This window comes from Hippoglossus stenolepis, chromosome 1, assembly GCF_022539355.2.
Source record: "Hippoglossus stenolepis isolate QCI-W04-F060 chromosome 1, HSTE1.2, whole genome shotgun sequence".
NCBI lineage: Eukaryota > Metazoa > Chordata > Actinopteri > Pleuronectiformes > Pleuronectidae > Hippoglossus > Hippoglossus stenolepis.
Genome location: NC_061483.1, coordinates 14,195,992 through 14,222,954, shown reverse-complemented (window position 1 = coordinate 14,222,954; position 26,963 = coordinate 14,195,992). Strand labels below are relative to the sequence as shown.

Below are 26,963 nucleotides of genomic sequence, written 5' to 3'. Positions count from 1 at the left end.
AATACATCACCTTATATACGCCAGAAGATTGGAGGTTGCTGGTCACTTCCATCGGAGTGACTTCTTCTCTTTTCACTAAAGGCAACATCGAGGGCATCAGAGCACCATCCAGAACTGTGGGAGCAAGAGCGGGGAACATATTCATATGTTGAATACCACAGTAAAACTTATTGTCAATATGTTCTGATTGAAAAATGTCTCTGCAGCTGTGAGTTAACAAGGTGATATAGTGTAGACACTGTACAGTTTACATTCTGTGCAGTTTTCAAGGAAATAAACAGCTTTCAAATGCAAGCAAAGCCTGATGGGCGACTCCAAATCTCCGTCCACTTGTATACATATGTTTCTGAAGTACAAACACTAGTAAAGTAAACAATCGTGATTGTTTATATTAGTTTACAAAGGAAAAATAACCTTTAATTTGTTCCTCAAAAGAACAAGTCTTCACTGGAGAAGGCATCTCTTTCTTCACAGGAACATCATGTAGTGCTGGAAGAGCAAAAGTAAACAGATTTCATAGAGTCAACAATAAAAAGAAAATCTATGTAAACCATCAGAAATATAATTTCATCTCATTCATGTCATTAAGCAAGATGTACATATAATGACCTTGTAATCAGGTTTTATTCTATTTAACAAAGTGGTCATATCATCAATAGACTGATGAATAAAGAGAAGCGTATATGTACAGTAGATGAAGTGAAATGGAGTCGAACAAACCTGGATCTGGAGTGTAAGTAAAAGGCTGAACGTCATGCGATCTCCCAGCATTCGTCACCACATAGACTCCCACATACACTGCAGAGGTGACGGCTTGATTCTGGTACGGAGGAACCTTCACTATCAAGTGATTCTTGGAGATGAGCAAACAAAAAAGTAAAGTCAGCCACCGAGAACAATTTCAACAGTATAACAGCAGTAGGTCTATGTGCACGTATCTAATCTGAGTCAAAGGGGCAGTAGATTAGAAAACAGAGATTGAATATAAAATTACAATGAGTTTCTGAGCAGGTCATCTCTATGATAATGGATTATGTTCTAACAGCACATCAGGAGCATGGAGATCACGACACTCGTTTTCCTATTCGTCAACACTAGAGGCAGCAGAGGAATGAGCCATCAACAGCGATCAACTTAAATGGTGCAGGATTTTAAAAATACAATGATATTTGAGTAAGAAGCATAGTTGTGTATAGTTGTGTGGGGCATGTTCACCCCCCCCCACACAAATTCACAGTGTGCCTCCAATAAAAACAAAAGATTTATATCAATTCATCTACTCCTGAGCGTTTTGTTCACAAGGGCAAAGGTTTAAAACTGGACTGCTGAGACATTCAAGTCCACACTGAGAGACTGAGTGTAATTAGGTCAGAACACAATGAGACTACTCAAACCGTTCAACCAGCAGCTATTTAAGGTGATTACGTGATTACAAGGCCCATACAAATCCGAAGTGGCTGCTTCTATCAACTCAGCTCATTAGCATTAATCATTTGGTACAAAAACAAATCAGATTTTACCTGGTGAAACAGCTCCATGTCGATTTCAGCCTCAGCCTTCCACGAGTTCTCATCTGGACAGAAGAACAAGTTTCAGGTTGACCAGGGAAACAAACACAAAAATAAAAAATGTATGAACCTATAAATGCAGATGGATAAAAAAACCATTTGGAAAGACTCTCACCTGAAACATTCTCGTGAAATATGACTTTGGTGTCTTTGAGAAAGTTTTTGCCGATGATGAAGACTTCTTCTCCGCCCCTCACTGAACAACTGTGCAGTGATTTTTTCAAGATTTCAGGCACCCCTGCAGGTTGTGCTGTAAACCAAGCAAATACAGAGTTGGTTGGAAATCGAAAAAGTGGAGAGAGAACAAAGATCTTTACGTGACTTTATGTGTCGGATATCAAGGCTACTTTTTTTTTTGAAGCACCAGATCAATATTAAATGCTTTTTACAGGTTTTAAAGTTTACAGATTAGAACAGTACACTAGGTTCTTTTTTGCTCCCATTGAGCAGGTGTCTATCTGTCAACTGTGGAAGTTACAGTCACAAAATGTTATGTTAGGTATGTACTGAAGCTGAGTTCAAAATGAACTCCATGTTCAAAAATGGGTGTGGTCCAACGAAATAAGTACACGTCGACCGGCGTCGCACCTGGTGTGAACCCATCGATTTTTTATATCTTATCATAATATGTATCGTAGACAAAACAATGTTGACCCCAAAGCACTAAGAACATTTTTTATAAATTCATTTTATATTTGGGTATTTAGTTGAAGCTTTTTAAGGTTTCACAGCGTTTCTAAACACGATTCAATGATTTTGCTGAACTCTCTCTCATCAGTGCAAATATAAATATATGAAGTATTCAATCTGTCATTAACTTTTAAAATGCTGAAAAGATATTCTTGGACCATGGATTCTGCAAAGATTTCATTTTTTTCTGGATTAAAATGATTAAAACCCAAAATGTTCCCTAACCCTTAATGTCTTGTTACTATTTGTTACTTATAAAGCAAACACTACCACCACTGCAGTTTGAGACCTTTGCTTCTGGTCAGAAAAGCACTTTTTTAAATAAATGATTATTGATATTTTTGTGGTCAAAAGAGCTTTGAATATGCTGACCACAGACTGTATATAAAGATTGATAGACATAAAGATTAACATGTATATCTTTGTATACAGTCTATGATCCTGACATTCAAATAACTTTTGCTCTGATACATCCCACCAACCTTTTTCAGTTCTCTGCAGCAACACTCACACACCCACACTCACACACTCACATGCCAAGGGGTATTACTTTTTAGATTTGTGGAAAGATATCTCCCTGGCTAGCACGCTGGCTCCGTGTAAACAATAGAAGTCCACACACCTCTATTGTTTTGTCCTTTCCTTCGCTTTCTCCCCTGTCTCTCCCAATTCCACTTACACAGAAACTTTCTTATAGCCTTAAGCGTCTTTCCTGTTTATGAAACCAACCACACCCTCATACTGTACGTATTATTAAATAACACCTGAGTCTGAAGGAATCTTTACAGATTGTCTCCGAATGCGACATCAAAAGACAACAACGGTCTCCTGACCCTGGGCTACACTAAACTTTAGAAACAGGGCCTCTCCTGTTAAAAGAGAAGAAAATGGCTCAGTTTACAGTATAAATTGTGATTATTAAGTAAGTAGGTCACAGGTCGGTTTGTTTAACCCATTTTAAACTTTCATTAAGATAAATAAAACATTAGAATTTGTGCAAAAATGAACTAAACTTATTTCTTGGTGATTGAAACAATGTATCAACTAATGTAATAACCGTTAACACAGAGATAAATACAATGAGGAGGCTGACATACTACACAGGATTGGAGACGAGGGAGTCTGGAGTGTGAGCACTGATCCGTCTGAACGGGGGATGTTGACCCGGAACACCAGGCGAGCGCGTGTGCTCTTCTTCTTGGACCCAGCGACGCCAATACGAGCCTCGACATCAGCGTTACGGAGCTTCAGGATCCCGACACAGTCCACCCTGCACAGAGAAGCAACGTAAAACAACTTCATTTGCCAAAATCCCTTTACAACACTTACACACTAACACACTGCATCTTACTATGTGTCATCATAGCTGCTTTCAGACAAGCACTGAACTCCAGATACTCTCCTGAAATTATCCAGAGTGGCTGTATGTGAGAACTTCAATGTTCGTGTCAGTTCCTCTGGACACATGGGCTCAATCTGACCTTCTCTCGAGTTTTTACCAAGGGGCTAGAAGGAAAAAACTCCAGAGAATGTCCGAGAGAGCCTGTGTGAGGAAAAGGCAGGATATTGTCCAGAATAACAACACAATAAATAGATCAGGATGAAAAAAAACACAGACGAAGATGCCAACTTGGAAAGACTATAGGATAAGAGAGCTTAAGACGATAAAGCCGATGACAGTGTCGATGTGCTTTGTTCTTCAGGAAAAGTCTGGAATGCATGTTAATGTCTGAAAACAGCTTGTGTTAACTGGCGATTAACAAAATGTTCATATATTTACAGTATCTACCTCACAGCTCACAGGGGTCCTTTACACAATCATTTTATTAAGTAATTGAAAAATCTGTGAAGTATAACACATGCAGTCAAAGCAACACTTGTATTGCCTTTGTTTTATGTGGTTTAACATAAATTATCAAACAATCTAGCCGATCTCTTTCTCAAGAACAGTACATACGCTAGTGTCATGTTGGTGCTTGGATCAAGGGACACCTCAATGACAGTTGTGCCGTCAATGTCCACCTCCTTGCAGGCTGTGGTGTTGCGGCCGGTCACCCTGCACGCTTGGTAAAACCCATGAGGCTTCACACGCCCGGTATCGTTGCCCACAAACACTTGTAAAATCACTGGCTCGTTCACACCCTCCAGCTGTGAGAGTGAAAAAAGACAAGGGATTAAAAATGCTTCGGCTAAATGAGAATACATCTGAATCTTTTATGTTCTGTAGGACATCAGTGTGATGGTAACTTTTTTCTGCAAAACTTAAAAACCAGAAATGCATCTGCTTATTTTCAAAATGGGTCAGAGGGATCAGATAATTTTTTCTCCTGTCTTGTCCTAACACCCTGTCCTGTCGCAGCTGTAAACTTGTTCCTGTGTCTCTTCACCTTTCTCTTGTTTTGCGGATGTTAACTAAGTGTACTTCCGTACCTGTCCAGCAGATGCCCTCATGAGCGTCTTTAATGGCATCTTATCATCAACCAATCAAGCCTAGTGTGTTCTGCCCATTTACAAAACCTTCCTCTATGAGTCGTAGCTTGTTTATAAGCCCGTTTTGATTACACTTTATTGTGCAATCTACTGATATTTTTTTATCTACTACTGTGACCCTCTGTTTCTGTTCATGGATTCAACTTCTGTAGCCAGAAGCTGGGCCAGCACAAAATCACCTAGTGGACCAGTATGAGTTACAAACTTGCTAAATTAATGATCATCCTGGATGACACTGAGGTGACTGGGCAGAGGTATTTTCACTTCTCTTCATCTCTCAGTTCCACCTCTATAGAGGCACAGTGATGATTCAGAAAGATGAAGTTTTCTTTTATATCCAACTTGCAGCCAACTTCCAGCCTGAACATGCTGGGGATGAAGAGTGGCTCTTCAAATCCAGTGCAAACCTTTCTGCCACAACATTTTTACACTTTACACTAGAAAAAACACATGCAACTGGATAAAATAGCTTTTTTTGGCAACACATACACAGCCAATAAAAACACTGAAATTACAAACCCAACAACAAAGTATTTACCAAAGTGAGTATTTGCAAGTGTTGTGTCTATTTGCATGTTGCAGTACGTTGATACAAAATGCTCAAAACATGATGAAAACATAACATTGCAAGTATAGTAAATCCTATATACACATATGTAAAAGCCTCTGACAATAATCCATTCATTAACTCAACTTAAAGGTTCAGTGTGTAGAATTTAGTGACATCTGGTGGTGAAGTTGCACGTTGCAGCTGAATATCGCTAACCTCACCTTCCAAACATGAAAGAGAAACTGTGGGAGCCTTCAGTTGTCATAAAAACTCGTAAAAGGTGTTTAGTTTGTCCAGTCTGGGCTACTGTAAAAAACATGGCGGCCTCCGTAGAGAGGACTCGCTCCCAATGTAAATATGAAGTAATTAAATATAAAGGGCCCATTCAAGGGGAAAGAAAACAACAATTAATCTCACTAGCGAAACATCACTAGGATTATTTTATATTCTATTTCTGCCAATAGATCCCTTTCACCTTAATCTTACACACTGCACCTTGAACCAGAAAAGCTGAAACTTTGCCTATAGAGTTCATTACCTTTACAGTAGGGAAGCTTTGCTGCGTGCGGTCCTTCACTGACCCTCTGCTGCCTTCAGTAAGATAGCGGGCTCGGTGCTGAGTCTCAGGTTGGACCTGGATCTTCAGCTCCTTCCCCTCACTCTTCTGTGGGTATTGCATCGAAAGAGTCCCCCCTTTATGGTTAGCTGCCTGAGGATTGTCGGAGCTGCAATAAAGACCCGTTTTAACAGAGACGTCAGAGGATCACTTCTAATTCTGACATTTGTATCAATTCTACTGTCTACATTTATGACATTGGCACAAATCTAAGGTTCAGAACCCAACTAGTAAAAAGGATACCCACAAAATGACAACTGTAAATAATAAATATCTGTGTGTATATCTAGCTGAAATTTGTTCTGGGGTGTGATGCTGGAAAACTGCTCTTTGTAGCCGCAACGGTGAAACGGCTTGCAAGTTGCCATGGTGCACTGAGCAATGCAGAGTTAAGAGGCCCTCCATCAACGAAGCATATTCTATCCGCAGCTCCTAAAGCGTTCAGAGTTATCTGTTTATTTAATCTGCTCTGCTTATCCTAGGTCTTTGAGAGGGGCTCTGTGATTCACTGTGGCTGACCATTGTTTGTACTTCAGTATCCTGCCCCTCCCTCCCCTCTGATCTGGCCGCTCCTCCTCAGTCCAAGCGTGGTGGGAAATCCAGAGCCAGTGTAGTTTGTTAATTTCCATCTGTTGGTGTGTTGGTGTGTGTGTGTGTGTGTGTGTGTGTGTGTGTGTGTGTGTGTGTGTGTGTGTGTGTCCTTTCCTAATAATAACCCATTCTGACAATCAGGATGAGTGCTGTGTGAGACAGGGGGACAGTGACGGCAACAGCAAGAAAAAATTGACACCGATCTATTTAAGAGCCTACTGCTACAACTACCAATGTCAGAACATTTAGTTAACCAGAGCTAATATTTACTATGACACCTCAAGTTGTTTTTCTCCTTTATTTCTCCACATATCTGCACAGAACCACATGAGATTTAGATGGACATGACTTGGACATGTTCTTGCCATGACTGTATATAAAGAATGGTCGAAATGATAGCTCCCCAAAAGTGAAGCCAAAGCAACTCCATCGCCACCTGGTGGCTGGCTGCAGTATAGGTCGTAAACCCTGCAGCATCCATGTTAGTTGAAGGGACATGGGCCAGAAGTCCTTTTAGGTGGTTTGTATCAGACTGATGTTTGTTGAAGCGTTGATCTTTCTGCCAAGTTTGGGTTTGATTAGTTATATGGTGCTATATAACAGGGTGAAACATCATCAAACTCTCATTGGTTGAGAGTGTGTATCAGTGACTCTGGTTCCCAATGACATCATCGTGGCAAGATGGCTGTGTTTGTATCCCTGATATTTTGGTTACATTTCTAGATAGTGGGAGCAAGCTGTGTCACATTGTCCATCTTTATATACAGTCTATGGGCGTTAAGAATCAAACAGATCAAGTCTTTCTAAATACAAATAAAGTTCACACAAACCTTCCTTTTGATGCTGTCTTGTTGTCGGGTCCTAACTGTGACAAGACAAAGTGCGGGCCTTTAGCACTGTCTGCATCAAACACATCCATGCTGGGTTCCCCTGCAGGCACAGCCTTCGGACCAGGCCTCTGTCGAGGGGTACGTTTACGGGACTTTCTTGGTACCTCTGTGTTGTCATTGTAGGAAACACTGCTCATGATACTAAAGTTGGAGAGAGAGTCATCCATCCAGATGCTGGTACTCTGCTCTGAGTCCAGGGAGGCTTCATTCTGGCAGGACATGTGGCTGTCGTCAAACAAGTCTTGCGGAGGCGGAGAGATGTTCAGTACGGTGCGGCGCTTAGACGGGGTCATCTGGTGATGTGCCTGCGCATCCTGGGATGTTGCACCTCTTCCACCTCCCAGTTCACTGCTCCCCCTGCAGTTACCGCCACCGCCGCCGTTGCCATTTCCGTTCTCTGCTCCGACAACCTCTGGTACCACGCGGCTATTCCTGGCATCCTCCTGGTCAACATTGTTGCTGTGGACTGGGTTCTGGTCACTGGCTGAAGAGCTGGAATGTATGGTGGAGCTGGAAGAGTTGGAAAGAGCACTGCGGGGGCCTTCCATGGTCATAGAAGAGGACATGGCATCTACAGTGCAAATGATTAGACAGTGAATAAAGGCATCTCAACCTGTGTTGGCTAGCAGTCCCATTTAAGCAGCAAAATGTGTTCATGATTGTTAATTTTTGCTTTTGTTTAGTATTTTTTACACATCCAATTAAAATTTTCCCTTTCTGTTTTTTATTGGATCCTATATGTATGTGTCTGTGGACAGTGTGTGAATAAAAGTATTGTTATAAATTCAAACGGGGCCAAAGAAGAGATGAGAGGTGAGCAGCCCCCCCCTAATAAAAAAACTGAAGAGTAAAAATGCTTGTGAGTAAATTAACTACTAAAAAAATCTAACTAAAAAACAACTGAATGAATTTATCATTATTATTAGCATTTTGTTCATGTTCAACTGAATGAAAAAATGAGCCAAAATGGTGAAATGGAGAGGAAGTTCAAAATGTTCATGTGCACAGTAAGATGCATGCCAATTATTGGAGCTTTATTTTGTTTATTTATTTTTTTGCTACATAAGTTCTTTTCGTTGGGACTGAACGTAGCCACAGAGACAAAATAAACAAGCTTCTGACCTATGAAGCAGAGAACTGCAGACCATTTTATATGCAGACACTCCCTGCTTCAGAGGGAACTTCCTGGAATATAAAAATGAGACAGCGAATGAGCAATAAGAGCTGAACAGTAAAAATTTTATCAGTGAAAAAAAATATTATTAACACAGGGTATTTTTTTTTTCTTTGTCAAAAAGGTGCTGCTCCAGCATGCTGACATACACTGTAATTTCAAAAGCATTCAAATAGTTACGGTGAACTAGATGAAGAGCAGGGAAAGGTGTGGTTACGTTGTAGATCGTTAAAAAAAAAAAAAGGAGTTAGACTTCTGTTGACATTCTGGATTGTTTGGTGACTCATTAGTTTGCAAAACACACATTCGGGAAGAAAAACAAGCACATACAATGTATATGGAGGTAGTGTCATTTTTAGCAAGTGTTGCGACACAAAGACATATATGATCACATATCATGGCAACCAGAAAATATGGACAAATAATAGAAGATGCTCCATCCTGTCTGACTGTCCCGGTCTTATCTGCCATTGACTCTAAAAACATTCAAGCTCTGAGTGAGAAAATAGGATATATAAATTATATGCATTAATACAAATTACAGTTCATTATTGATAAGTTTGGCCGAGCACATTTTCCCTTTCTTCTTGTACTTTTTTTTTTTTTAAATGGGAAATTGCATCCTGTTTACTGGTAGTGTGACCTGGGGCAATAAAAAAACAACAATCTCTCCCTTACACTTACTGTGTCATGTGTACAGTATTTTTACACTGAAATATAGCCTGGCCCCAGGTTTGCTGTGTGGTAACATGATAAATTGAATCAGAAATATGCATCTTTCGACCGAAAACTAATAAAAGGTCTTAGAATTTGATTTCAACACAGTTTATTTTATTTGAATAGTATCCTACCAAATGCCAAGTTGTTCTCAAGTCAGTGGATAACATGACATAATTGCAAAGATATTTTCAATAAAATCAGTTGACACACAGTAGACCTGGAGTTTGTGAGCCCAGAGTCAGTCTTTCTGCTCGGTTGTGTAATCTAGCCTCTGTTGTATCACTGCCAATTATTCATCATATTCTGTCTTTAATTATTTATCAGTTGCCACTCCAACAATGCACAATAGCAACATATTAATAACAAGAGTTACAGGAAAAAAATTATAGAAAATTATAGTCATTAGTATCATTGTACACCCGTCTATGTGGGTGTATACTATTGTATCTGTAATGTGCTCTTAAATAACAGTGAAACATGACACAATTGACTTTGGACCAGGTTTTTGTTGATCAATCACTTTCTGCTCCCTTAAGACACTTGCATTGTACTTGATCCCACTTGCCACTACTTTTCACTGGGTGTGGGATGGGGTTCTATATCTTATTTCTGGACTATTGTGTTTCTCTTGCCATTTCACTTTCCACTATGAACAATATAGCTCTGAATTAGAAGTGCAAAATACATAACACAGCCACTTAAAACTTCCAACTTGCCTAAATAAAAGTGACAAAACAGTTTAAACAACCAACTACTTTGTGCTGAGGATGCAAAACTCAAATAAGATTTGCCAGGCTCTTGCATCATTATGTGTACTGTGTTCAGTTTAAACCATCGATCACTCTTACATTGCATGCATGGTGTCCATACTGCAACATTTAAAAAAACTGGAAAATTCACAGAGGGCCCTAATTACTGTGAACCTGTTGTACGTGACCAACATTTAAAAACTGCATTGCTGCAAGAGACTACAACATATAGGAAATCACAACAATCTTTTCAACCAAATATTGTGTGTGGCAGGTACATACAGCAGACATGTTCTGTTGATTCCACTCCAATGACATAACTCCCTTCTCACATGTTTCTTTATATTTTATTTGGACCAACACGTGAGGATCACAGAGTAAGAAGCGGGTTGTCTGACTGGCTTTCCCGTCATATGCAGGTGTTTGTTTGCCCAGGTACACAGTGTTTTGGGGTGGGGCGTGATCAGTCCTGCTCGCAGATAAGAAATAAGAAAAGAAGAGCAGGATCCTACCTGATGCTACAGTAGCAGAAGGAGGAGGCCCTGCCTCTCCACCACTCTTTTGACTCATGACGTTTGGGTTCTGCTGAGTGGAGGAAGGCAACTGCAGCTCTCTGGGTAGAAGATCACACACTGATTCTATAGAGAGAGGAGGGAGAACAGATAGAAGTTATATTAATGTGACATTTTAACAAGAACTCAACAGTGAGTAAAATGAAACAGATAATTTAAATGTGTCAATTTAATTACAAATTTGCTGACATGAAACGTGAGAACTAACATGACTCGTTACTTTGAATAATGCTTTCCTCAAATTCCATTTCTCTGTGTCATTCAGTTTAACACTGATGCAGTAGACGACTGTACAACAATAACAACTCTTGCGCAATTGCAAGAAAATACCAGCAACCTGATAAATGATCAGGAAATACTCACACTACAGAGCTATTACTTTGGGAACAATGCATAATAATATCAGCATCAGTTCAGATGCCAAATGAGCTTCCACAACACAACACTACTGCCAAACTCTGTATCCGACTGCCGGTATGCAACAATCACGCCGCGCAACGCCTGTTGTCACCAAGATTGATAATAAACAAAAGCCCAAAGCATAATTAACTTGATATTTTAGTGGGAAGAAATGTCAAGTGAACTAATCTGAACTTTTAACTTAATAAATAAAATAATGTCACAATGGAGCAGGATCAGGGATGGCATCTTTTTTATTGCCTATTTTCTTCATGCTTGTCAAAACCTAGTGGATACATTACCCACAATGCAACCCAACCCATTGTGTATGTTATGTTACCAGTGGCGATGATAGCACTCCCCAACATGTTTAAACAGATTTCTGCTTGATGGCTTGTGAGAAGAGCTGCAACTAATGAAATTAATTAAATTTAATTGATCACTTGAAAAAAGCAGCTGTTTTGATAAAAGATAAATTGTTTAAAATGGTTGTTGTCTGTGTATGTTGGCCCTGTGTAACCCGCCTTTCAGACAATGTCAGCTGGGATTGGCAAAGGAAAGCAGAATGGATGAATGAACAGATGGATAGATAAATAGTTAAAGTAATTATTTTCTTTCAGTTTCAGCTTCTGTTTCTCTTCATTTTATATAATTATAAATTGAGCATATCTGGGCTTTTGACAGTTGCTTAATTACTTGATTAATCAAAAAGTACTTCCAACCCTATATATGATGTTTTTGTATACCTTAGCAAACCTAATATCCAAGCTACATCTTCTCTTTATGAATTAGTTCAATATCTTTGAGACTGAAGTAAAAGTAAATCAAATTTAACATCCACTGTCCCCTGAATGCCATCTCTCAATATTATCCATATGGTTAATGCTAAAATGGGAACTCGGGCTCTAGATATACACCGTGCGGAGGAACAAACCAGATGGGGACTAATGAGGTCAAAAGCTGCAGCACACCAAATAAACAGCCGATCCCATTACAAACAGGCAGCAGGGTCGTACAAAGCCTTTTTCTCTCCTCTCTGTGCCTCCCTCAGGGCCGACAGGACACGGTGAGGGGAGAAAGCCTTGGGTCAACAGCATGACAACACTTTTACTAGCAGCCTGATTCATCATCCAAATATTATGGTATGAACTTCGAGCGGCCATTACAGTCGCCTGACTCTCTTCTCTGCCAACTGCCAGCTTTAATTACTTGCAGCTGAGTCCCGGGGTTTGGTGTGTATATCAGATACTTAACCCTCCCATTGTTACCACTCACTGTGTACAATAGACAAACCTGGGACATACTGAAACCAGCCCATGCCTCTTCATTCCCAAAGCCCTCCAGTCTCTTACAGCTCGCTTTAGAAGAGCAGGGAATGCTGGTTCCCAGAAAGGGAGCTTAAATCTGGGCTCAGCAAACTCATATAACTCACACTGAACCACACATATACACACACAGGATTCTAGTGTGGTTTTGCTGGTCCTCCAAACAAAATCACAGACACACATGCATGCGTTCGCACGCAAACGCCCCCTTCACCACCACCTCCACAAAAACACTTTCTCTGCCCCTGCATTTACACTTCAGCTCTTCAGTCTTCTCAGGGCTCCCTGACTGACTGCACATGCAGGAACATGTGCTCGGAGCGCACAGCCCTTCCAGTAAACAGATTGCCAACCGCACAGACAGAAAATATGTACTCTTCTCTCAGAGCAGTGGGTCTTGAATCACTGGCTGGCCTGTTCAAAGTGTTTCCACAGTCCCTTGACGTTTTTAAAAAATAAAAAAATCTTATTTTGCTGCATATTTGTTTCCCCTTAAGCAGACAGAGTGCAATTTATTTACACGTGACAAAACACTGTCCCTTTCACACGGGAGAAAATAAAAAAAAATAAAAATGACCAGCTCCATTAGCTGGGAAATAAACCATCCTGACTCACACACACCACGTGATGTTTTGATTTTATCTTCGAAGTGCACTCCAGTTGTGCAGACCATCGAGTGAACCTTTCATTTTCAGTCCCGTCTGTGATCATTGTGATAACAGATGAAACACCCAAAACATTCACGCTTAAAGACGCCATTATAACGTGGTCTGTGTTGATCAGGTCTCCACCTGCTAATAATACATTTTCATATATATCAACCTCATTAGCAGTTTCACAAAGTTTGCTAAATCCACTCACATTCAATGTAAACAGATGGATTAACACTAAACCAGCTACATTTACAATCCAAGTGTCACGTTAGAAATCGTGCATAAAGTTAGAAACCTCAGGAGTCAACAGAGACATTTTATCTCCTCAGATCCTCAATGTACCTCATAATTTGTTTATATGGTAAGTAGCGCAGACTAAAGGTGAAAAAAGAAAGCACTCACCATGTGTATGGCAGGACTTACACTCCCATTCATTTCCCTCACATTCCTGTTGCTTGCTCTTACTAGCCCTGGCACCTGGGGCGTGGCACTGGTTTTTTTGGCTGAGTGACTGATTTAACTCCCTTTCTGTCCCCCTCCTCCACTCCACCTCCCTCCCTCCCGCTCGCCGCCTTGTTTACTGTGCGCCCAGACCCTTTTCTGTACTTCAACTTGCCCAACAGGTTAGAGGTGTTGTCGTGTGGAATCCTGTCAAGCAGAAATGAAGCAGTAGAATAAGCCCACTTCAGTTGAAACATTTCACGAGGTGGATTTGTTGAAATGAGCGGAATACTGCTCGGCAAAAAGCGATGGTGGAGGATGAGATTAGCTGCAGCGTGTCAGAACATTTGGAGTTTAATCCAAGCATAAGAAGGAAAGAAAAACAGCGAAAGGGCCGGCACCTGCAGCAAACCATGTACAACAACCCTGAAATGTTTACAGCCAAGCCTACACGAAGGCTGCCAGGGACTCCATAGCAACACAGATCAGGGGACAAGTCTTTTAGGCGTCTGCGTCTCTTGTGAGACAATGTGGAGAAAATGAGAGAAAAAGACAGGGTTATTTTCCCCTTTAAATGAAGAACTGAGCATTAACAGTGCAGGATGTTGCACGGACAACACTTACAGCACTGTGGAAACAAATCTGAATATGTAAAATGTTACCACACTCATAAAACTATAATTCCCTTTTACAACATGAGTTTATCATTCATGCTTCATTTACTTATAGTTAATGCATTTATTATTCCAATAAAAAAGTTAGTGTTTGATATTAAACAACTCTGGCTAATATTGATAAATAATCAGGTCATAAAATTTGCTTTTTTAATTAACTGTAATTGATTAATTACTTAATTAACTTAACTTTATGGATAATGAAGTTATAAGTTCATCAACTCATTCATTAATGCAGCTGGCAGCAGGTTCAGCTGTAAAAACCAGAAGGATTCAACACAGTTCTCTATTTGAATGCTTCAACTGTTGCTAATTGTGTTCATACTAATATATGAATCTAAACATACCTCTGTCATTGCTGTAACCACATGAGTTATTGATATGTCCTAGACTGATGAATGCATTTCATAATGATGAGTCATTCATTACTATTACATTATTTGGACATGAGTATAGTTTTGTCTCTTAAATTAATCAAAATCTCACAAGTTATGTGTCATATTTAAATCATATTATCTAAGGTGAGCATTAAGAAACAGATAATAAAGGCTGATGGCAGAAAAGTCATAATCTAAATAATATACATCTTCACCATGTTTCCTCAGCTTGCAGTGTATATGATCAATATCTTTTTCACTCCTAATGCCATTATATACAAATTACAGAGTAATATAATATCACCTACTTGTAAAATTCAGGTAACACAAGTATCATTTCCGATTACAGAGCCCATCAGTAACGTCATTGTAATGTCATGATTGCATGACACATGATGAGTCAAATATGTTGAGAGACAAGGCTTACAGTGCTTATTGCACAATAGCAACCATTATTAAGGCAGGCATAATCACTGCACTTAACCAGTCATTGCATTCAGGAAGGAGCATGGCACCATCACTTTACGGGACAAACTGTTCACCTGATGAGAAGTGCCACAACACGTCAGATAAGATGTGTGGAACCATAGATATTCTGCTTGTGTGCTGCACCTGTACCTGCCGAATTATCGAGATTACATTAATGCTAATGCTCATAGAAACAGGATCATATGGTTTATTGCTGCTATACAAAGTGAAAAAAAGTCAGTCAGGCTTTAGAACGGGATAATTAATTTGTTTGTGAGACAGCAGGCTCAGGGTTTGTGGCATGTAGCTCTTTTCAGTCCCGCTAATCCTGAAGTGACCAGGAACGACCTCAAGGCTTCGGTTTACATGACTTGCTTTCAACAAACACCCACCACAATCCTGACTTGACAAAACAGCGCACTGAGGCTGCTGTGAGGGCCAAACCACACAGCTACAAGTCCGGTTTGAAAACAAAGTGGGCCGTTAGTCACATTTAATATAATAATGTAATAATCCTCACAGAGTCAGCGTTATAGAGCGGGGTATTTGGGCTGGTATACAACGAGGACATTATCTACCTTTAACTCTGTGGACTCAAACGAAAAAACAAAAGTTTAACCAGAATGTGTGACTTCAGAGAGCAGAGGAATCCAAACTAGTAACAGACGACAACACACACTGTCTCACACACGGACACTTATCATACACATCGACAAATTCTCTGGAATATGGACTAAACTCCTGCGCAGTGAAGTCAGACCTAACTGGTGACGAGAATTGATGGCCAATTTTACTGTGAATCACCACAAACGCACAAAAAGTTACAACCTATTACAGTCTAATAGATTGGTGTGCCAACACTTCTCTCCTGCTCACAGGAAAACCGCACTGAGGCAACAGGAAAAGCCTTTAGCAACACTGCACGTACACTCGCCAGTGGTGAGACATCACCAAGCCACCGTGTTACCAGTGTCTGAACCAGGGAAGGAATCATCAAGACTGAATTTATGAGCTAACCAGAGTATGCAAAACAGTGAATGGGTAAGTTAATTAGTTTTCATTTCCATGTCACACCAACCATTTGACCCAACCAACGAGAGATTAAAATGCCATATACATTATATCAAACAACATAAATATAAAATGAATGCAAATGTCCGAGTGAGTTATTGTGCTGTGCAGAGAACCTCCCGCTGTGTTGTGCATGTGTGAAAGGCAAACTGTGGGTGAAATCCATAGCCAATTCTCCGGATTTTACCCATGTCATGTCCATACTGAATTAATATCCGTGCAGTTTTAGTCTTTATGTGCAAATTTTTAGATAAATAGGCCACCAAATAGCAGTAGAAAGACGGATGCTCTAAAACACTTTATATTATATTACAGATAGCATTGGTTCAAGGAATACTTTATACATTTTGGAAAATATGGTAATTAACTTTCTTGCTGAGAGAAAGTAGATTCCTCTTGCTACCACTTTCACGTCAGTTTTTTGTCATTTTAAATGGATTACTGCCATTTCTATTTCTTGGCTAGTCTTTTCCCGTCTTCATGCTAAGCTAAGCTAACAAGCAGTTGACTGTAGTTGTTCACCAGAGAGCGAGTCAACATACTTTTTCTAAAATGTTTAACTGCTCCTTTAAAAACTAAATCTTTTGAGTGTGTGATCGAAGATGAAAACTCAAATACTCTTTGTTTATACAATCACAGTGAAGATAAAAAAACACTTAAAATTAGCTTGTGGCGTCACAGTTCGGAACCTTGCGGACTGACTTCTGATGGAAGCTGCTGATAATAAACAGATAAAAGGGCTGAAACTGTGTCAGCGCTTGGAAGTTATGTTTGAGTCTTGAGGCGTCAGAGATTCACACTAGAACAATAAAGAGTAAGAATGTATGACTGGAAACCTAATGCCAAAGTTAAGAAAACCTAGAGGCCATTTCATAACAATCACTGTCCTAAACAAAAAGTTATCAGTAGTTCTCGTCAGGCCTTTAGCACTTATTCATACTTTACAAACTTTCTGGCCTCGTTTCTAAGACTTGCCATTTTCCAGATTTATGGCAATGTGTTCTTAAGACTGAGCCTGCACCTCAAACTATTAATTACTTGGTTTGGTGTGAAGTCTTATCAAACGAAACCACAGCAAACTGAGGAAAACACTGATCAAGATTCAGCGAACACAACCACCATGAAACCAAATAAAGTTGCTCTGGCGTCTTTCTTAAATAAAGTCATCATTCTATTGCAACAGGCTGTGGTTTGTGGTAGCAGAAGAACACTGTCACTTCAGCTGAGGACGTCTGACTTTACTCAGCAAATTAAAGAAAAACTCCATCTTTGCTAAACTTGGACATGAAAAAGATACAAGAGGGAGACCAGACATGACAAAATAATACTGACGTAATACATAATAATGCAATATTCACTGAGACAATGACTAAAGTTCATCGAAGCAGGCGAATATCTCAAATTATTTATTAATTATCCATGAACTTAAGTATCTGAGAAAAATGCGATTTAGATATACAGTGTATTCCAAAAAAGTAGAAGTAAAAAGAAAGACTGAATAACCTGCGTGAATACAATTAGGGCAAGAAATTCAATGTGACTTTGTAAACCAGAACAAAAACAGGACAAAGGTGACAAAAATAATTTGCATAAAATGTATGTAAAGTTACTCAGTTGAAACCAAGTTGACCCTGACTTGTCATGCTGCAACACACTAAAATGTGTGTGGGGGCTAGATGCAAACGTGACCTTTGGTTTTTAAATTGAAACTATAAAAGGACAAAAAGGTTAAAATGTCTATAATGCAGTCAGGAGGTAAGTCATTAGCTCCTAGATATTTTAAAGGTTTCATGAAAAACAAGCATCACGGTTAACTGGCTCTAGAGCCTTTTTAGTTACCATTTTATTAGGAACACCTAGCTTATTGAGTCTAATGCAACAATCCTGTAATAAATCCTACCTAGGTCTGGACTGCATGCAAAAGGGGTTATAAAAAGTGGGGGCGCAAAAGTAAGAAATCTGTATATAACCATTAAATTGACTGATGGTGTATAAATGAGTTTTACGACGCTTATCCTCTGTACAGATAAAAGTTGTGTGTGTGGGTACAATAAACAGTTGGTTTGTCGTCCCCTTCAATGCCAGCTCACCACCCTAAACAAAATAGTATCACACTGACAAAAGTTATTATCTCAAGGAACAGACAAAGGCGTTACTTCTTCTTTCAACGCTCAGAATTCCTCTGCTACAATTAGTTTTCTCGTGGCCTTGGCCCTACCAGACATCGCACTTGGCGTCCAAACCCACGAGTGTGAATTAAGTCAAGTAAGCAAAGAAAATACTAACAATGACAGGATGCAGGAGGAAATCTGCCTGTCCAGTCCTGTTGTTCTGTCCCGCCATGCCAGTCTGCCAAGGAAGTAGAAAATGACTCAGAATAAAGGACTTAAAACACAGGATATTGAGATACCCCAACCTGAGGCTGGAGGATGGATTCTTTGTCTACGTTATGCCAAAGGTATTCAGCGTTTCTGGAGGTCATAAACTACTTCTCTGTATGAGCCTCTATAAGGAAACTTTGTGATGTGACAGGCTGTGTTTATGCAAATTAGCTGGCTTCATAGCAAGGAAGTTGGTGACGTTTGTATGGCGACAGATGCAAAACTGAAAAAAATAAAAAAGCAAAAAGAATTCTAATATCTCAGGATGAAAAAGAGGAGCCATAAGTGCAAAAGACGCCGAAGAAAATGTCAAGTTGGAAAGACAACGAGATTCAAGAGTTTTTGGTAAAATAAGTGCAGTTGCTGGTGTTGATCTCCTGTCTCATGCATACTGAGCCACACCTCACCCGAAAGCGCCAGACATTTTCCTGTTGTTATGAAAGCACAAATCTCCTGCTGCGTTCTTCATAAGCGAAAGGCAAAATCCGGAGAAAGACCGGACCCACTTGAGTGAGGGAGCAGGGTTGTGGGACTCAAATGGAAAAGTGAAAGAGACGTGTAGAGGTTTGTACAATTACAAAATTTTGGATCTACCCCAAAACAAACTAAGGGAAAAGCTTCCCAAACCCTCAGTCCAAAAACTTGATCTGGAAAAATGTGAGAACAACACTAGCAGCAACAAGATGTATCACTTACTAACATGCAGCCCGAGTCAAAGAGTAGAAATACACAGGGGGCGTCTGGTGGTGATGATTGCAATGTCTGCAATTCAATTTAAAAAATGTCAAGACCACTGTATTTAAAGGGGACATAGCATGCCCATTTTACCACAAGTTGATATGGTTCCTTGGGGTCTTAATGAAATGTCTGTAACATACTTTGGTCAAAATACCACAAGGATCATATAAAACAGCACCCTTTTTACCCTGTATAAAACAGCCCTCCACAGAGTGACCTGTTTTGAGTGCCTGTTCCTTTAAATGCTAATGAGCCAGCTCCCCCTCCCCCTCTCCCCCATGATTTTAAAGATATAAATTACATATTTTATATGATATAAATTATCAAATATGCATCCCATACTTTGTATTCCCTTCTGTTGTCCTGGAGTTTTAATTTTTCCCAATCACATAATTAAATGTCCCCCTCTGCCCATCCACTACAAGCACACAAGCAGACAGACAGAGAGAAGAAAAGGGTGGGGGGGCTATGGAGACCATCATTTACCCCCGAACCCCGACATTCAACGGGTACAACAACAAGCGGAGAAAGCAGAATCGCGGGCTGACCTTATATATACAGTCTATGGGGCTGACCAGCGCGGAGAAATGCACGTCCCGTGTGAACAGCCAGGCGGCTGCGTGCTGGAGAACGGCGCTGCGCTGCCTCGCAGCGGCGCTTCCGCGTCCGGTGTACCCCGGCGTAACTACTGTACCCCGGCGTAACTACTGTAACCCGGCGTACAGTAGAGCTGAACACTGCGGAAGACCATGTAGGGAGACTTCCAGTTCCTTGTTACGACACAATACCCAGGAAGCGCAATCGAGTCGCTCAAGCATGACGTTTCTGACTTAGAGGAACTATAACAAAACGCGCGAGTGTTTTTTCCCCAGAGTTTTGGGGTTGGTAGACATGCCAGATACCCACATTAACCTGTAGAAGCACTAACAAAGTGGAATTTGCATTCTATGTCCCCTTTAAGATATCACTTCCAACAACAAATTCACTCCATGGTGAGGCTGGAAGAAAAGGACATCATGGCAGGATGATAGATGAGCTAATTACACACAACTACGGCAATAACAGCATAATTCATTACCAACACATCACCAACAAAATGCAGCTAATTTGTCAGGTCTGATAGCAGAAGGGGAAGCATGGTGAGAGAGCGGAGACTCACCAGTGGACAGAGATTTAAGGTCGACCAGTTGCAATTTAAAGCTTATTTTAGTATTTTATAGTCAAACAATACACTCTCACAACATTCAACCTTCTAAAAGAACAAAGACTTGAATCAACAGCTCTCTGGCACAGTCTCAACTATAACTAAATATGATAAGCTGCACCGGGGGAGGGTTTATTGTAAGGCTGCTATATTGGATTACATGGATCTGGTGCTCTGGTTTGAGGTGTCAGCGTACATGTAAAACTCCACACTGTAAAATAAACACCGGCTTTCTTGTCTTACAGGTGGTCTATGCACATTCTTTGTATCATTTGTGGTTTAACTTTATTGTAAATATTTATTATAAAGTGCACAAAAAACCTTGCTCGTACATCAACCTTCTTAAATCAACAGATCATGGTTTAGGTCCTAGTTCCGAGCTGTTGCTTCTTATTCACAGTGGATAAACTCACTTCATATTTCATTTCTCAGTTCAGAATCATCTTGCCCTGGAGAGAAACATGAGGAGCGGACGTGAGATCTCACAGGTGCTTTCGGCTTTTCACAGACGAGTGTGAGAAATCCTCCACAAGATGACTGGGAACAAAATCATTAGGAATCTCTTCATCTTTCGTTAAACAAGCGAGAGTGTGTGTACTAATCGATATCTTTCCATTTTGGCCGATGAGGACAAACTTGTCTACAGTTTCATCAACACAAATCCTACCCTGAACTAAACTCATCTTTATGGACGGGATACATAAACACAGAGAGGCAGAAATTCAGCTTAACACAACAGAACAAAATACTGCTGCAAGCATTGACTGGAAGCTACAGTATATTGCTCCATTTTGTGATACCCTGCTCCACATTCATTTACCCAGAAAATACATGTGTACCTAAACTAGGCCAAGGAGACAACACTCCTCTTCTCACAAAAACAGCAAGTCAACACAACATAATTGTAATATTTGAGAGGTTTCACGAGTTTGATGACTTCATTGCTGATCATTAAAGCTGCACAAGTGCTTTAAATAGTACATGATCCCAAACTGTCAGACCTCACAAAATCTAAAACATACAATACTGACACAGTATATACTGTATAGTAGTAGCAATATCATGAAACTGGCATTTGAACCAAAGTAAATATCAAGACACAACAATTAGAAAAAATACTAATGTAAAATAATATTTTACTAATATTTCAGTAATTATTGTTTTTATATTTTTCTGATATTTAAACATTTTTGTTGGATATTTCATCACATTTTTTAAATAAATTATATTTTGGTAATATTTTTCCTATATTTAACTTATAGTTATTTTATTTGAATGTTTTTTTTATATTCTACTGATCTTTTAAAACTATTTTTATTACTAAGATATCTTTTTCACAGTTATATCATCAATATTTCATTTTTGCACTGATCCCAAAATTTTATTTAAAATCCAAGTAATTGCTCAAGACTCAAACACACACAAGCAGCCATGCACACACGGCGTGTATGTCTTTAACAGGTTAAACCACTCATACATTGATTTGATGTGGCCAAAACAAAGTCACAAGTGTGCAGTAAATACCAGAGGAGGTGACATTTTGACCTGACCCTGATTAGAGTTTTACTGGAGTTTGGTTTGCATTAATGATTAATTAAAGTGATTCAAAAGATGATAAGGAAAGAAAGTCACACCGCGTTCAGGGGTGTGAGTAATCTGCATTCACTGGATCATTTGTTTTATAGGATGCACGGAATGAGTTTAGTAGGTTAACTGTTAACTTTTACTGTGAACATACTGTACAGTACCAGAAGTCTATATCTACCTCATTAAATAAATCTAATAAAAAATATCGCCTTACAAGGACTTCCCAGGCCATTCGACACTGCAAACGCCACTTCAGTCAAAATACAGGTACAACTCCTGAGTTCCTCAGAAGGACGTTGTAGTGAAAAAATAAAAAAAAGTTAGAGACACATGCACCTCTTCAGAAGGGCCAACCTGAGCAAAACAGTTTGAACAGAGACGGCCTTTAGCGAACCTTTAAGAAACCTCTAATGAATTTGGAACTATTGTCTACATGGAGATTCACAGTACTCATTTTCACAGAGCTCATATTGCTGTTGCATCCAGAGTTGGCTGGCTGTGTGTGCGAGTTTTAACACATTATAGCTTGGGGGAAAATAATAGTTGTTCACATGATGATGTCAAAAGATGAAATAAGGAGATAAACATAGACCAATATATTGTCAAGCACAATTATACGGTTGCTTCGTTTGGGAAACCCATAAAACTAACTGAGCAGAAGCACGTCAGCTAAACTTGAAACTGAAATATGCAGAACAGGTTGGGGTCCATGTTAAACAGATGACGACACAGTAAAGACTGATTTGGATGACAACAAACTACTATCTCTATTAGGACAAAGTTACATGAATATTTAAAAAGAGTAATAGCAGATATATTTTAAGCTTTATTTTGTGTTCAAATACTGATTTGCATCCACCTACCGATTTCTTTATGACAGAGAAGACCACTAACCCAATGCAACAAATGATTCATGAACAAAAAATACACTTTATCAGATGTTTTCCCTGTACGGTATTTTGTCTTTCATCATCAGAGCGAGAACAAGCTTTCAAGGCACTCAAGTATTTTTGAGCACATGCCGCCGAGTTTGCTTAACACGGCAGTCAATATTAATACAGTGCTATTTAAGCCCAGGTTTACACACGGAGCAGCCAGAGGGTTAATGATTGACCAGGCTTTGGCGGGTGTCAATAAAAACATTTTATTTTAAACTGTGTTAGTACAATTGTTAAACAGGTTTGATGGAACTTATGGGAAAAGCCATAACATTCTTCACCTTTGATGAAAAGCTGATGGGAAGAAGTTTGATGACATCAATGAACTCGCAGTTCTTTATCGACCACATAAAGTTACATTCCTATCCTGAGAGCTATTGTTGCTGTGTGTGGTTTTTCCTTGGTATTCCCTGAACTACTCATACGCTACAAATACGAGGTCCTTAGAATGTTTGAATCACACAGTGTTACTGACAATAGAATCCAATATATACAAATAATGAAATTCAAAGCTGCACACACAACCCTCTCTTTCTTGTGTCCATACGAGAGAATCATTCCTTTTGATCCAGGCTCCGCCTATCACTTGTCAATGCTGAGGAATTGAAGATTTCAACCATGAGGACAATACTATTGGATGGGGGCCTTGTCGTCAAAGGGTGCAAAACTACGTTCACCTCTCACACAGAGCCGAGTGAACTATCCTGACACACATACACAATAGTGTGATTAGTAAGCAAATAAAGTAGACTATTGAACAAGCTACCATTGGTCCAGATCTCAAAAGGAATTTTTGGCTTACTCATTAATGATTACATGTGGATATAAGTCAACTGAATCTGAATACATAAGTAAATAATATCGTGAGTTGAATCAAAACTGATCTCAGAGAAAAGTGTTTTATCTTTTTCATTTCCAATTAGTTCTATTGCGCTCGACTGCTCAGTTCATCTATTTGCTGTATATAGACTGGGATTCAATGGTGTTTAACTGCTTGATGATTGATTGTGAAAATCTTAACCAATGCAAAAGTGACTATTATAAAAACAACATTAGTTATGTTATTATCAGTGGGTTCTGGCTGATCTTTAGCATGATCAACAAGCCATTTTCTCTATTTTTCCCATCTTCACTTTTCTTGTAGAATAATCAGGGCTGTCCTTATCATGAGAGGATCCTCTGACAGTAAACTTTCATGTTCAGCTGTTTTTCAAAAATGTCCATGCTTTGAGTGAAAAATCCATTCACTTCCATTGAATTGGCCGAAAGCTCAAAGGCTAACATTGTAGAATCTCTGCCGTTGAGAATCTATATACAACTAGTGGTAAGAGAGAGAATGTCTCTTACCTCTTCCCTGAGAAATCTGCTCAGTTATCCAGAGTTTAACAATCTAATCTCAGCACAGTGCTTGGTTGGTCACAATTCTGAAACAACCATATTTAAAAAGGACAAATATTTATGTTATAATAACCATTAGATTAGATTAGCATAGATTGGAAGTGAACAGGAGGCGAAAGGTTAGCCACTGATACATTTGGGTATGTATCTGGATCAGGGGACAGATCCAGGATTTATTTGTCTTTCTTTTGTGTTTTTCATCATTTATGTAGATTTTTCAAGGAATAATTCATAAATATTGTTGAAAAAAACAGACATACTTGAGGAACTGATATCTATGAGTGTGTGAAATTTGTTGGCTTGACCTTGAATTTAAGGGGACTGTTGGGCCTTGGCTGTGGTATGCACTCTACTGAGTGCTATTCTAACTGCTAGATATTTGGTTGTTTTTTTCGTTATCCAGACTTTGGTGTCCTGACTGCGCAGATATGACCTGCGGGTAAAATCCGGAGGATTGGCTACGGAGTTTACTCGCAGTCTGGCTTTCACACATGCACAACGCAGCGGGAGGTTCTCTGCACAGACGCATTCACAACAGCATCAAATCCTCCTCATTATTCAGGCAAGAGGTGGACCAGCCGGGTGCAGCGGACAGAGGCAGGAAGTGACGTATTAACCCCATCTCTTTTTTTGAAAAAAATATTTTTTGCATCTGTCCCGCATTAAACGGTGAATCCAGCGGGGTATCCCCTGCTGTGTTCGCGCATCGAAATCTCCTGGATATCTACAGACTTTACACTGAGGGGTCGGGCGGATAAAGTCCGTAGAAACTGCAGCGTGTCTCACTAGGACATTTGTGTTTACATACTCTTCTGGAGAAAATACGGAGGACCTGGAACACATCTGACAGCCGCTTCAGTCACTCCTCTACCCGCCCGAGGCTCCCACACCCAGACTGCCACACTTTACAGTTTATGTTAATAAGGGGAGAGAGAGAGAGAGAGAGAGAGTAGCACCACTCTCAGGAGCAGAGTGGTGCATGTGTGGGGCTTCCAAGGGGGCACCGGGGGCCCTGGGGACAGCCCACAGAAAATGTACGGCACTGCTTCTTTTTTTTCAGCTGGCAGGGGATAAAGTAAACTGGTCTGACCAGTGTGCATGAAGAAAAAAAAAACACCACCTTGCCTTGCTCCAGGAAACAACATTTTACAACATGGGGAACAGATTGAAAAGAGACGTGGGGGGGAGGCAATGAATACACACACACACACACACGTTTGTACTTCTATCTTAGTGAGGACACTCATTGGCAAAATGCATTCCCTGGCCCCTTACCCTGACCCTACCCATCCAAACTAAATGCCTAACCCTAACCCTAACCCTAACCTAATTCTAACCCTAAAACCAAGTGTTAACCCCCAAACAGCCCTTTGACGAAGCGAGGACCGTTGAAGCAAAGTCCTCACTTTCCAAAAATGTCCTCACTCTGTAGGGTCTATGCTTAAAATGGTTCTCAGTAAGACACAAGTACAGGGACACACACACAGACCCACACAGACCCACACAGGGCAGGTAGGCAGTGAGCTAAACGCACATTTCCACGCCGCAGAGGGGGGAGAGAGGTGTGGTTGTTACCTCGGAGGTGGAGGAGGGCTCCGGGAGAAGTCAGCTCGAGGTCCCCGCTGAAGAGCAGCGAGGTGAAGTCAGAGGGCATCGCACTCCTTCGCGCTGCGGGGGAACCGGGCACCAGCGGTCAGACCACAGCGCACACGCGGCCGGTGATGAGCGGTGGAGTCTCTGCGCGTGTCGCTGTCACGGCACAAAGTTAAAAACAGCCTCCGGTCGCCGCACTTTTCTCTCTCGTCTCCTCTCTCTCTGTTTATTCCAGCTCAACTGCGGCCGCTGTCACTCAGAGCCTCAGCGGCCCGGACCCCGCCCACCTGGCTCCTCCCACCGCGCATGTTCCAGCCAGCAGGAGACCCGACCGCGGGCCACGCCCACACACGTGACGCAACACGCAGAAAGCGACGCAAAGGATTGTTTACGATGACGGTCCTGGATCGTATATGAGCACATGTGAAGAAACTGCTTTTACAATGTGTCTAAAAGATATTTGATAGGTGTGCTGTCTCAGGATTTGGACTTTTTAATCTTTATTTATTGATTAATATGTTTTATTTATATATACTTTTTTACTCTTTTGTCATCTGAAACATTTTTACTATTGTATTCGTGCTCTAATGCTGTGCTTTATTCTTCTATCTTTATATGCAGTCCATATTATGTTTATAATTGTACTATCTCCGTTGCTGATGTAATATGTCAACTTGCCCTTTTGTGGGACTGATAAAGGATTGTTTTATTACTTGTCATATTTCTATGCAGTTTCACCTGCAAATGAAACCTGCAAAAATATGTTTTAGGGAATGTGATTGGGTGGCTGACCTGTGGCCACTCCCTATTTAAGATGGCTTCTTAGTGTCACAAATATTTGCCTGATGAAGGTCGAGTACCGAAACATCGCAGCATAATAAATCACTGATTGCAAGTTGGACAGCGTGCGGGAGCAATTATCGCTGTCTTTTAAAGGATTATTTTATCTATATTATAATACAATAATAAACTTTATTTATATAGCACTGTTCTTAACAATGTTACAAAGTGCTTTCAAGACACTATGGGAGCCCGAAAGCTCTTTCAGTGTAAGAAGGAACACTCGTCAGACTCTTTAACTAGTCATAATGTAAAATAAATGTAGC

General features: G+C 40.2%; 1 protein-coding gene across 4 annotated transcripts in view; it reads right to left on the bottom strand.

Annotated features, from left to right (window-relative positions):
* Nucleotides 1-26,134, bottom strand: part of nfat5b (nuclear factor of activated T cells 5b) — a 34,012-nt gene extending 7,878 nt beyond the window's left edge. The window contains exons 1-13 of one of the 4 annotated variants that reach the window (XM_035155325.2): nucleotides 25,840-26,134; nucleotides 18,305-18,367; nucleotides 10,551-10,676; nucleotides 8,518-8,580; nucleotides 7,336-7,966; nucleotides 5,837-6,023; nucleotides 4,216-4,406; nucleotides 3,356-3,528; nucleotides 1,684-1,818; nucleotides 1,521-1,573; nucleotides 721-853; nucleotides 415-489; nucleotides 11-114 (exon numbers count right to left, since the gene is read on the bottom strand). In XM_035155325.2, coding sequence (XP_035011216.2) covers nucleotides 11-114; nucleotides 415-489; nucleotides 721-853; nucleotides 1,521-1,573; nucleotides 1,684-1,818; nucleotides 3,356-3,528; nucleotides 4,216-4,406; nucleotides 5,837-6,023; nucleotides 7,336-7,961 — 1,677 coding nt within the window. In that variant the 5' untranslated portion in view covers nucleotides 7,962-7,966; nucleotides 8,518-8,580; nucleotides 10,551-10,676; nucleotides 18,305-18,367; nucleotides 25,840-26,134. Of the gene's footprint in view, nucleotides 1-10; nucleotides 115-414; nucleotides 490-720; nucleotides 854-1,520; nucleotides 1,574-1,683; nucleotides 1,819-3,355; nucleotides 3,529-4,215; nucleotides 4,407-5,836; nucleotides 6,024-7,335; nucleotides 7,967-8,517; nucleotides 8,581-10,550; nucleotides 10,677-13,389; nucleotides 13,511-18,304; nucleotides 18,368-25,839 lie in introns of those variants that run through there. The other 3 variants (XM_035155308.2, XM_035155300.2, XM_035155317.2) reach the window with 3 other exon arrangements.
* Between the last annotated feature and the right edge of the window lie 829 nt (nucleotides 26,135-26,963).